Source organism: Colletotrichum navitas (genome assembly GCF_030913465.1).
Source record: "Colletotrichum navitas strain CBS 125086 chromosome Unknown LY79scaffold_88, whole genome shotgun sequence".
NCBI lineage: Eukaryota > Fungi > Ascomycota > Sordariomycetes > Glomerellales > Glomerellaceae > Colletotrichum > Colletotrichum navitas.
The window spans coordinates 44,095-56,022 of NW_026850634.1; the positions used below are offsets into that span (position 1 = coordinate 44,095).

The 11,928-nt window shown below is 51.7% G+C and overlaps 4 protein-coding genes across 4 annotated transcripts; 3 read left to right on the forward strand and 1 right to left on the reverse strand.

Annotated features, from left to right (window-relative positions):
- Positions 1 to 232: 232 nt before the first annotated feature.
- On the forward strand, positions 233 to 1,432 carry LY79DRAFT_583495 (uncharacterized protein; the record flags this gene model as incomplete). Its single annotated transcript, XM_060560326.1, is given in 6 exon segments — positions 233 to 245; positions 312 to 444; positions 497 to 598; positions 928 to 938; positions 952 to 957; positions 969 to 1,432. The coding sequence occupies 6 exon segments, from the start codon at positions 233 to 235 to the stop codon at positions 1,430 to 1,432; spliced, it is 729 nt and encodes a 242-aa protein (XP_060409237.1).
- A 2,373-nt stretch (positions 1,433 to 3,805) lies between these two features.
- LY79DRAFT_525429 (cutinase) lies at positions 3,806 to 4,683 on the forward strand (the record flags this gene model as incomplete). Its single annotated transcript, XM_060555725.1, has 3 exons — positions 3,806 to 4,252; positions 4,312 to 4,429; positions 4,499 to 4,683. The coding sequence occupies 3 exons, from the start codon at positions 3,806 to 3,808 to the stop codon at positions 4,681 to 4,683; spliced, it is 750 nt and encodes a 249-aa protein (XP_060409238.1).
- Positions 4,684 to 5,079: 396 nt separating this feature from the next.
- LY79DRAFT_616202 (formyltetrahydrofolate deformylase) lies at positions 5,080 to 6,126 on the reverse strand. The gene has a single exon (XM_060562000.1). The coding sequence runs from the start codon at positions 6,000 to 6,002 to the stop codon at positions 5,139 to 5,141; it is 864 nt and encodes a 287-aa protein (XP_060409239.1). The 5' UTR covers positions 6,003 to 6,126; the 3' UTR covers positions 5,080 to 5,138.
- Positions 6,127 to 9,790: 3,664 nt separating this feature from the next.
- Positions 9,791 to 10,858, forward strand: LY79DRAFT_593797 (uncharacterized protein; the record flags this gene model as incomplete). The annotated part of the gene is made up of 1 exon (XM_060561605.1): positions 9,791 to 10,858. The coding sequence occupies one exon, from the start codon at positions 9,791 to 9,793 to the stop codon at positions 10,856 to 10,858; it is 1,068 nt and encodes a 355-aa protein (XP_060409240.1).
- Between the last annotated feature and the right edge of the window lie 1,070 nt (positions 10,859 to 11,928).

Below are 11,928 nucleotides of genomic sequence, written 5' to 3' on the forward strand. Positions count from 1 at the left end.
TCTTATCCCAAAGTGTGTGTCATCAGGGATAAGGCTTGGCATTGCTACCGACCTCATATAAGTACTTTCACATGCTGCCATAACGTGACATATTTATTGCGTATGGTTTCTTCTGTCAAAAGGAAGTTATATTGAGCTCATCGATAGTTTCAATTCCAACTATCGTAACATTCCACAGGATACGTTGGTCGTCTTTGTCGAAACACGACCCAAGTCATAGTTCTCCTACACCATGAAGTTGAATCGTATCGCTGTCTACGGGCATCGCGGTTGAGGCAGTTCGAGCATTGTTGAGGCATTAACTGCTTCAGGTGCGGTTGCCAAGGTTCTGGACCGCGCCAGCTCAGACATCTCGAATCTCCCCACCCACATAACCAAGGTTGAGGTAGATATCAACGACGCAACTTCCCTGATTGAAGCTCTACAAGATATTGATATTGTAGTGTGAGTGTTGCTGCAAGACTAATGGTCACTCAGACTTATTTTCTCTTTACAGATCGCTTGTCGGACATGAAGGCGTACAAAGACAACATGGGTTCGTGAGAGCTATCCCCAAGACAAACGTGAAGCTATTCTCTCAGTCTGATCTTGCTGGACGGTACGATGAATAAGGCTTGAAGATCGGTGTCAACAAAGAGAAGCACAAGCTTGCAAAAGCCGCCTGGGCCGCTGGGATCCCAACGACTATTGTGTTGATGGGCAACTTTGCCGAGTTCGCGCTTAACACTATGTGAGTTGGTACCTATTATCAACCTGGAACTTCTACTAATCACGGAGATTCTGCATTGGTAGGGGTGTGGGCGTGGACCTGGCAGGCAACAAGATCACTTACTCTGGAAACAGTGCTGACGAGAAGCTAAACCTTTGGTGATTTGCTGCAATGGATCGAGAGAAAAAAAAAAACACTAGAGATCTATCTATGTCTAGGGGCTTATACGGTATTGTTACCAGCACAAGGTAATACGTAGGCGCCGCGTACGCATCCATCTTTTCTACGACGCCCATATCCCAGCTTGAGAACCGGGCCATCGCCCTCTGCGAGCTAGTGCCAACGGAAAAGGATATCACAGTTACACTGGAATCAAAACATGGCATTGGGCCGCAAACATCATCTCGTGGTCTCGAGAAGATCAAAGATGAGGTTGAACAATGGCTCGAGTCTGTCAGCGTGTTCACTGTGGCTTGGTACTGTCACAAGATCTGGGGCGCTGGCCAACAATCTCAGATGATTGGTTCCAACTTTTGGGAGGTTGACGATTATCAGAAGGCGACACTTGAAGATTTGATACTCGGAGAGAAGCTGGAGGCTTATCGCGAGATGCCAGACCAGGTTGTCGAATACTCCAGGCACTGTTTCCAACATGGACGTCAATCAGACTTTCAACCGGCAGCTATTACTGAGAGTTCATTGCCAATTCTAACGGCATTATGATTAGGTGTCTCTCATGGCAAAGTGAAATTAAAAGTCTAGGGGGGGGGGGGGGGGGGGCTTACATGGTGAATATCTACAATATCATCAAACAGAAAGGCGAGTTAGAATATTGGAACAATTATACTCAAGATTGGATTTTATTTCCTAATGTCTCTTTTTAACTTCTTTCTGAGAATCTCAGACCGTAATCAGAATCCCGATTCTATTGATTAGGATTGAAATTGTTTGTATGATCGTTGCTTGAAGCCTTACCCCAGTTGAATTAATGTACACCACGAGAGATCTTTACATAGCGCGGCGCATATAGAGACAATAAGTTCTAGAGGTAGTAAATTTGCTAGATGTGATTGCACACCTACGAAACAGAGCCATCTAATGGACGTGTCAACTGGGCGTCTTCCTCTATGCCCTCCACCAACCTACCAATTAGCGATTCCACAACAGTTTTCAAAAGAGAAGCCACAGCTCTTATCAATATTGAAAATCTTTACTTTTCATATTTAGCTTCAGGGCTTCTTGAATTGCTTTTTTATGATTGTAGGCCGGGCGACATCAAAGTTAATATATATGTTACCAGTTAACAAATACCTCTTTAAATTAGGCAATACTACTAAGCATAAGCCTAAGTTACTAATACCAAGCATCAAGAGTTAAAAAAAAAGCTTATATATAGAGTTCTTTCCAGCCACAGGCTACAATGATACTGCATAGTATAATTGACTAATGTCCAGCTCCACATATAATAGTGTTGCGATGTTAACTAGGCATTGCCGGTAACTATCGGAGTCATCGCCTTAAATCCGATGACCAATTGCCGGCTAATTATCGGTTATTGGACCGTTGGATCCGCCGAGAATTCGCGGCAACTGACTGGCTGTTCAACTAGACAAGCCACGATAGTTACCCTTTTCTTCTACACGCATAATATAGATCGACAGTTTACCCCTAATATTCGTCAATTGCCACTGATACGTATGGTTAACTATATCACCTAGCTGATACCCCCAGCAGGTAGTGCTTAACTTCATATGCAACATGGTTCATGGATGGTATAAAGGGGACTGAACTCAAACATTGCGACACCAATCATGTATATCTTGCTGAGATTAAGAATTTCATCCACAAAACATTTTAAATCAATGAAATGTGTTTGGAATGACTCGTGCGCGGGAAGGTTTTTTGTCTTCTCGCGCGCAAATGTACCGAGGATGATCAAGAAGTCATTGCGCAATGGCCCAGTGTTCATCTCAATGTGGTGGTAACTGACGGATCCTGGTCAAGCGTGGAATCAGTGGTTCCCGGCTTTTGAAGTCCGCCTCCATCATAGACATCCCAGCGTCGATAGATCGCCAAGCTTTCCTGAAGCCATCAATATCAAGAATAACCACCTTGTGCTCCTTGAACAGAGGATCCGATGTCCAAATAGAAGGTTACTTCTGTGCGCACTACCCACGTGTTCCTCTACCCCGCGATGAGCAACTACCTATCACAGAATGCGACCCCCTAAAGTGGTGGACATCCCCGAGAGGCAGGGTTACATCGGCTCTTGTCGCGACGCTGGTCCACGTACTCCGTAATCTTCCATCAACCACGAGGCCATAAGGTCCGATAACAGGCAGGTGGCTATCTAGTCCAAGATTTACCCCCCAGTGCCGGGCCTATGAGGTCCCGGGCATGATGACACGGGTTCCTTACAAGATCGTGATGATCACGTACACTTTTCTCGTCTTAATTACTGCCGTGACACCTGTGCAGGCTGCGTCGGCCCCAACACACCAACTCGTCGACGAATGAATTCCAGCCACACCTCCGCACGCTGCGGCGGGCCGAGATGCTGTAGCGGGCTAGTCGGCCTGCAGGCTTGCATCAATAAAATTGCTACGCAACAGCAGCTTCCTTTTGAAGTCAAAATGCTTGGACATGAGTCGCATGTGGCTTGTGAATGAGATGACAGGAGTCAGAAATGCAGGCTCAGCCCGACGCGGGTCCCCCCCCCCTCCCCCCCCAGGTTTTGGACTGGGATGTCAACGCCTGTGTGAGAATATAGCAGATTAATGCCGGGCCCTGGTCCTGGTTCCCATACCCCTTATATTGGCGGGGATATCAACATAAACAGCATTAGCCCAGTTTCTGCCTAGAGACTACTCCGTACCTAGAGAGAGAAAACGCAAGAGACGTACTCACCAGGACTATGGCGTCTAGAAGCGATCGACAACCCTCGCGACTTCCCAGTATATAAGTCATGGTCGCTCCTCAGGTTTGGCTGTCGAAAGGAATCGGTAGAGCCTCAAACTCCCATCTCCGACAAGCCACATCCTGCTTCTGCTTCTACAAGAGCCCCCAGTCAGGCAGCCGACCCTCCACATCTTCACAATGAAGGCCAGCCTCTTCTTCTTTGCGGCCTCCACGGCTCTCGCCGCTCCCCTCGAGAGCATCCCCGCTATCCGCGACGTGGCATCGACTTTCCCCCTCGCCGAGCTCGAGGCCTACTACACGGCCGCCTTTGCCTCCAAGGGCGAGGAGGCCGAAGCTCTGAACCCGGCCATCTCTAAGCGTCAGTACCAGAGCGACACCTCCAACCAGCTCACCGACGGCACACCTTGCCGCCCGGTCACTCTGATCTGGGCCCGTGGCACCACTCAGCCCGGCAACCTTGGCGAAGCGGGCTCCGAAGGCCCCGCCTTCTTCAACGCTCTTGCCTCAATGATTGGGGCTTCGAACCTGGCTGTTCAGGGCGTCAACTACGCAGCCAACATCCTCGGCTTCCTCCTTGGCGGTGACCCGGCTGGCAGCACCACCATGGCCAATTTGATCGCTCAGGTGAGGACAACGGTCTCTAGAGTGGCCATTAGTGTTCTCCGCTAACAGCTCAATCGCAGGCCGTGACCCAGTGCCCCAACACCAAGATCGTTATCTCTGGCTACAGTCAGGGTGCGCAGCTCGTCCACAACGCCGCAAACAAGCTGACTGCGGCTCAGACTGCCCGCATCTCTGCCGGTATGTCCATGCTTCCCGGCATCCGAGACGATGTGACTCAAAACTGTTTACTGACCTGATCCCCTGTAGTTCTCGTCTTCGGCGACCCATTCAAAGGCCGGGCCGTTGGCACTGTTCCCGCTTCCAAGGTCAAGATCGTCTGCCACGACGGCGACAACATCTGCGATGGTGGCATCATCATCACCTCGCAGCACACGAACTACGAGGATGACGCTGTCTCGGCCGCTACTTTTGTTGCTGGTCTGGTTCAGTAAATGTTCTAAGTGGGTTACAAAAATATGGAGGAATGTACGCGTACCTTGGTTTATGATGCTGGCTCCTGATATCTACGGGGCTATAATGTGTATATCATGACTAATGGAAACAATTCGTCTACGCTGGCTCGAGACCCTCGACTTACCTGCTGCTCACGGGATGAAATGACAACTTTGAGGCTTCGAGGTCATGTTCGCAGCGATCGGCTTCTCGGCTAAAAGCAATGATGGGCATGAAAGCCCGCATCATGGACCAGGCGGGGCCACCCAGGGGGAAAACACGGGCAACCCAAGTCAGCAAAAAAAGCAACCATTGCCCAGCAACTTGGGCCAGAACGAAGGGGAAAAAGCAACAGGATGACAGAGTCCAGGTGGACCCAATCATTCAACTGAGCAGGTGAGGACTAGACAAGCTTTTTATTATGATCGGATGCAGCCCCCCCCTAATCATTATGCTAGTTAAACACGACTGTCTTCGTCTTGTTGAGAAACACGCGTCCCTCGGCGGTCCATTTCACAGCGGCAGCCAGAACCTGGCTCTCGATGTTGGATCCCTCTTCCACGAGGTCCTTGGGGCTCATGCCATGATCGACTCTGGCGATGCGTTGCTCGATGATGGGGCCCTCGTCCAGATCGGCCGTGACAAAGTGGGCCGTTGCGCCGATGATCTTGACACCGCGCTCGTAGGCCTGGTGGTAGGGCTTGGCACCCTTGAAAGAAGGCAAGAAGGAGTGGTGGATGTTGATGATCTTGCCGGACATGGCCTCGCACAGCTTGGGCGAGAGGACCTGCATGTAGCGGGCCAGAACAACGAGCTCAACGTCCTTCTCCTTGACCAGGCGCAGGATCTCCTCCTCCTGCTGAGCCTTGGTGTCCTTGGTGACGGGCAAGTGGCGGAACTCGATGCCGTAGTTGCCGGCGAGGCCCTGGAACTCGTTGTGGTTGGAGACGATGAGGGGAATATCAATGGGCAGCTGGCCGGACTTTGCGCGGAAAAGGAGGTCGTTGAGGCAGTGGCCGATCTTGGAGACCATGATCAGGGTGCGCAACTTGCGGGCGACGGGCCGGATGCGGTACCAGTCCAGCTGGAGGTCGGCGGCGAGGGCGTCGAACGGGGCCTTGAGGTGCTCCGTCGACTCGGTCTCAGTCGGCCCAAAGTGCACGCGCATGAAAAACTTTTCCGAGACGGGGTCGGAGAACTGCTGGAGGTCCAGGATGTTGAGCTTCTGCGCTGCAAACACCCCCGTCACGGCGTGCACGATGCCGGACTTGTCCGGGCACGAGAGCGTCAGGATATGGTCGTGCGTGGCGGGAGCCATGTTGAATGTCTTATCGGCGAGAGGATTCAATTGTGTTGAAGAAGGTTATTTGCTAACCGCAGTTGGGGGGGGGGGGATGTTGACTCTTCCACACTTAAAATCTTCACTCTAGGTTGGTTTTCTCATTACCTCTTGGAAAAGATGAGTCAACCACTAAAAACAGCCGTGGGGAACCAGCTGCGTCGCGCCGCTCCTGGTTCGGGGATGTTTCGGAGACCCGCAACCGGCTCAATTGGTTCCGTTGAAGAACTTCTTCAACACCATCGCGAAGGCTCTCTTGCATATGGGTCTCGTGGGGGCTCGACTGAATCTTGTGTGACCTTGGCTGAATAAGGTGAGGTGTGAAACGCCGTCTAGCCTTGATCGCACTTACTTGTCGTGCATGCTAGCCCTTACTCGTGAGCATTATCAATGAACACTGAAAGTCGAACCGCATCGTATGGTCGTGTCACTTACGACTCATCTAGATTGGAAGCCATTGTAGGAGCATCAATGGCGCAAGCTGGCATTGCTGATGGCTTCATAAGGTTGAGCCTAGGGTAGCCTTGTATTGCCTATTCTCTACAACTGTAATTAAGCTCAATAATTGATTTTCTTGACATAGCCGTGCCACAACTCGCACGCATCATCACCAACCAATACAAAATTTCCAGAAAGTTAATATCGGAAAGAATATTTTAGGCAAAGACACAAACCTCTTTCACAATAATAGAACTTGGCGGATGGCGACGCAACAAACTAAAACACAAGCGTAGCAGTGTTAAGGGAGGGGTTCTTTGATCTTTCGAGACAGCACGTGTTATCAGACTCGTCCCAAGCCATAGAAGTGTGTTTTCAGAACAAATATTATCATTCCTCTTCCCTTCAAATCTTCTCAACATACCGCGCATATCACTTAGACACTTGTGTCAGTTTTGTTCTCGTCAGTTCCCCCGGCTGTAAACACCTAGTGGCTTGGACTTCATGCATATTCGAGACGAGTCGCTTCTTCTTGAAATCTCTCCCATTAGTCAATTCCTCCGTCAGAGAGGGGAAACCGTCTTCTGGATGTTTCAAGGTAAATGTAGGACATCATTCCAGATGTCAGCGAATTTTGTCACCATAAAACAATCAATAACTGCGCTGAATCAAGGCGAATATTATTTACGTTGCTCTACAACTCCTTAATACCCTGACAAATCGCTGGTGTATCAACTACTAAAAGAGTTATCACCGGGCTGCCCTACCACTTTTCAGTCAACGAAGTCGTTCGAAAGATGATTATTCCATCTTGACTCTGTTGTCTCTTAGTCGTCGGCATGGTAGTAAGAGCAGCTAGCAGGCTGATAGCCGAAACCATGATAGTGTCTTTACTCTTGTTCCTAAGCGCTCGGTGTTGTAGCCTGGGCTGCTTAAAATAGCTGGGATGACCCACATTGGCTTTAAGTATGAACAAATGTTCTGGGTGAGGTACTGCCGGAACCTGCATCAGGGAAAGATGTCGTCGCTGGGCAATTGGAAACGTGGTCAGGTCTCTTCGAGAACATGCTGCAACAAGACAGCTTCTGTGAGCCGGATTCCACAACTCACCTGGTCCGGCGCAAGCCCTTGAGTATATGGAGACGGCAACTCATGTAGGAGGCAATTTCGGATATCATCGTTGCTGAGAAGGTGGTTGAGTGGACCATCGAGGTTGAAGAGTGTGAGATCAGCGACGGTGAGATGGCACAAAGCATGGAATGAAGTGCCAAGTGGCAAAGGATCGAGACTGTCTCTTGGGTACAGTTTGGAGGACAGTCAGCGGCCGGGGTGGGCATCAACTACACGTTTTGTGAGCGCGAGGGGGTGCACGTCGAGTCTCCTGAGATAGCAGACAGAAAGTCTCAACATGTCAAATAATTGACAAGAGGCATTATGCTGTTGTTCAGCGTCAAATAGCATTCGAATGCAGTCTGGGCTTGCACAGCTAAATTGTTGAACCAGCGCCTCATGTTACCTGATAATGGGGCTCTCCAAATATGCGTGCAGCCCTGTAACAACCCACTATAGTCCTCGTAAATAGGCATCCTCAGGCAGAAACGTCTTGTTACTAGTGTACCTTTAGTGCACATTTGTGCGTTACACAGCGCGCATTTGGGCGGCGATGTGCGCACAACAGCGCAGAGCTGCAGGAAATAGTGTCATTTGGATGCAACGAGGCTAATTAATTGTCTCAAGACGACCGGCGACGGGGTGGACCTCCCGCTCACCTAGCTTACCTGGCTTTCGGCGGGATTTTAAAGAGTTGAATGCCCCTCTTGGATCCGTGGCGATGCGAACTGAGGAAATGTTATATGATGAACCGGGGGTCTACGCCGCCAAACCAGCACATTTCGGCCGCGGCCCATGGGCTCATTGAGAGGAGAGGAAATGTGAAGGTCTGCTCAACCGTCGTCCGAGTGAATGAACCAACAGTGGCTGTGCCTGAGACTCTGCCTGCCACTCTGCCTTGGTGGTTCTTAGCTGAAGAACAGAGCTCCCAAGTGGTTCGCAACCTCAGGAAATGGGAAAAAAAGTAGGCTGTGATGGCGAGAAAGTGTAAGGCGTCCGTTCAAGGCGATCGAGGGAAATCGCCTGAGTGCGCCCCGTCGCCGCCCTGGTCAATGGAATCATGAACCCAAGTCACGTCTGCCTTCTTCCGACTTCCTCGCTGGCAAGGCCGTTCTTTAGGAAAACACAAAGCATTCTTACCTCCATAGCATTGCCAGATTTTGCTGTAATTGCGCGACCAACGATATCCAGTCGCGTGCTTCGTTACCGGTTGAGTTGTGCCGACAACGACTATGAGTCGGCTGGGTTGGCAACACTTACGGGCCTTCTCTGCAGCAGCCCAGCACGACTCCAGAAAGGATCATTTCTCCCGGTTATCTGCAAGCCTTCCAACTGTCACTCATCCGTTGGACTCGGGTATTGATAGAGAAAGATACGAAGACAGCGGTTGCGGTCAACCGAAGTCATCCCTATCCCTACAGCCAGCCAGCGCCCTGGACCATGTTCAATTGGCGACGATTGCCCGCCTGCTCTGCATTGAGGGGCTTTTCCTTCTCATCATTAACGACACTGTCAATGGAAATCTATCGCCCATCACCCTCTCCATTTCGAGGGCTCAGCAAGATATATCAGTATTCTTATATACCTTCTGGCTTTCACTATACCTAGTCATTGAGCAAAGTCCACGTCAGCACGTGGCCGAGTCAAGATCCTTCGCTTCGCAACCAACGGTCCGCCGCCACCGAGCGTTCAGCAGATGGCTTGGGGCTGTTCCTGTGCTGTTGCAGCCGAGTTACAGTCGCCTTCAGGGTGTCCTCGCAGCACGCGACAGCGGCGTCAACGAGCGAAACGGCACCGGGCAAACAACCACTTCAAGTCGCACCAGGGCAGGCAGGGTTGGAAAGACTCCCTTCAGGCGCACAAAGAAATCAAAAAACGGATCGAGTGCGCCGCGCCCAAGAAAGCCTCCAAGCGGAAACGAAAGCGACCCGTCCTCGGAACGTGAGACACAGGGCGGCTCCAGGGCGAAGGCCCGGAAAGCCAAATCAAAGGGGCCCCGATACGCCTGCCCCTATCTCAAGAGGGATCCGTTCCACCATCTGAAGTGTCTCTGCCAACACCAGGAGAACTCAAGACGCGTGAAGCAACATCTGACGCGGAACCATTCGCAGCCCATTCACTGTCCGATTTGCTACCAGGACTTCGAGACGCGGCGGGAGTGCGACGAACATGTCATAGCAGGCGGCTGTATCCCGGGAGCACATGCCCCGCCAGAGGGAATGACACAGGACCAACAGACACAGCTTGACCAAATCACCGCCACCAACGAGGACGGGAAGTGGTTCGCCATGTGGTCCGTTCTGTTCCCCGGCACTAATCCCCCGTCAAGCCCATATGCCGATGCCGATGACCTGGGCGGGTTCATAGCTGGAGAAGTGCACCGCTTGTGGAGGCCGCTGTACAGGGCGCTTCTCCAACCCTTCATGGACGACGACCAGTTCGAGCGGTACCATAGCCTTCTTGTGCGCACTTCGAGTTCGTACTTGTCAACTTTCTCAAGCTTGCTCGCCGGCCGCGGCCCAATGCCATACGCCGATGGGTGGCCATCGTCATTGCATACGTCTCTCGAACACTGGGTCCAGGATAGTCCTGAAGAGCCCCCGAACAATACTGATCGGGGGCTCTCACCAGTCATGAGTCCCAGCGCCTTTCTCCCCACGACGCCTCCGGCCGGATCCTGTACCTTACCCGATGATGGCTCGAGTCTTGATGCTAGTTCTTCCCACACAATTGACTCGACTGGTAACGTTAGCATACCGCGAGAAATGTCGAATGACCCCGAGACCATGGTAGACCGGCCGATGCGGCCTGAAGAGGCGCCCAATCTCATGTGGGCCTTCACGGCAGGCCAATTTCCTCCCATCATCGAGAACAACCAGTATACCAACACTCTTCCTCCGGTAGACCGATACCAGGAATCCAACCCCAATCCTTCGACCAGCGGCTTCGGATTTGGGCCAACGAACTCACCTCTGGGTGCGGGCTACACCCACGCTCCTCCGATATATGACCCCGGAGTCTTCCCAAACAGCTCATTGTCCAATTTTTGCGGATCCCGCAGCCCCCAGCAGTTGCGAACCGCAGCCATTTTAGATCAGTTCATGAGCCACTATGATGACGGCAACTACACGCCACACATCACGTCCCCGGGAATCATCGGCTTCAGCCAAGCGGCGAGGCACCAATCCGGCGGCCCTGCGCCACAACCGGTCGGCGACGGTATTCCGGTCCCGCAGAGAAGGCGGCAGCATAACCATTTCGAGCGTACAGGGCCGCGACACTGTTGACGCCGTGGGAAACGCGGGGCTCACGTCTCACCAGACCCACTACTCTTGTTCAGTATTTCCATCTCTTTCATCTTGGACAAGGTGCAGCGTTCTATACCGGATACACCTGCCTATCAGACTTTTGTCTTGCCTCTTCCTTCTTGTTGTCTCGTGAACAGCGCACATTGCGTATCTTTTTCGGTTATGGAAGGGCGACGGCTGGGATTTACAGGACAGCGCGTGGAAATCTGGCACCGACACAGCACTTCGTCATGGCGGGTTTGCATGGCACGGCGTCTGGCTTGCACACACAGCACATAGATGGCATAGAATTGTAAAGAAGTGAGAAATACTTACTCCAAGGTCGGAATGCTTGGATACTTGGTCGCCCACGGCTAGTGGTGGAGCGACTCGTCCCGTATAGTAGAGACCTTATCCGAACGCGGCGTCCGAGCCGATGCCTTAGCTTGGGGGCGTCGGTGGACTAAACACCCTTCCGATGGAATCTTTCCAAGAGCCGCTCTGCCTTGTCTCCTTCCTTTGCCGCCTCGTCCAAAGTTGGCGCTTCTGTGGTCACCTCTTGCTGTCCATCTGTCGGTCAAGTCGGCAGAAAGCCCGATTTGAGCGGGCCGAAGCTCTTTGCTCAGTGGGTGGATAGTAAGTAATTCAGCAGCCCCGACTCAGCACCAAACCGCCCTATGCTTCGGGATTCTGCGACCAGCTAGTTCTGAAACACTGCACCACCTATAGATTACAGAGATGTCGGAACCAAGCATTCTCGTGCAACCCATTGCCGAAGTCGTCGTGGCTACGTTTTAGACGTCCAGGCTCGCCTGCGGAGCTGCCAGAGGCCTTTCAAAGACCATGCCCACGCCGGAGCCTAAGAGAAAATGTTAGATGTTAATCTTGCGCCACTTAGCCTCCACATCGAGGTTGATTAGTAGGTTGGTGCCGAGGGTCATCAGTATAAGCCTGAGACATACCGCAGGGGGTGTGTTTGCTGTCTTGTTGAATGTACACGCCCGTAGCAGCGGCCATGCTAGTATTGGACAAGATGAAGGGTAAGAGATGGACACCGTAAAGGAGTATCT

Bases quoted from the DNA above. Each gene is read 5' to 3' on its own strand.
- LY79DRAFT_616202 (XM_060562000.1), bottom strand. From the start codon at position 6,002: ATGGCTCCCGCCACGCACGACCATATCCTGACGCTCTCGTGCCCGGAC.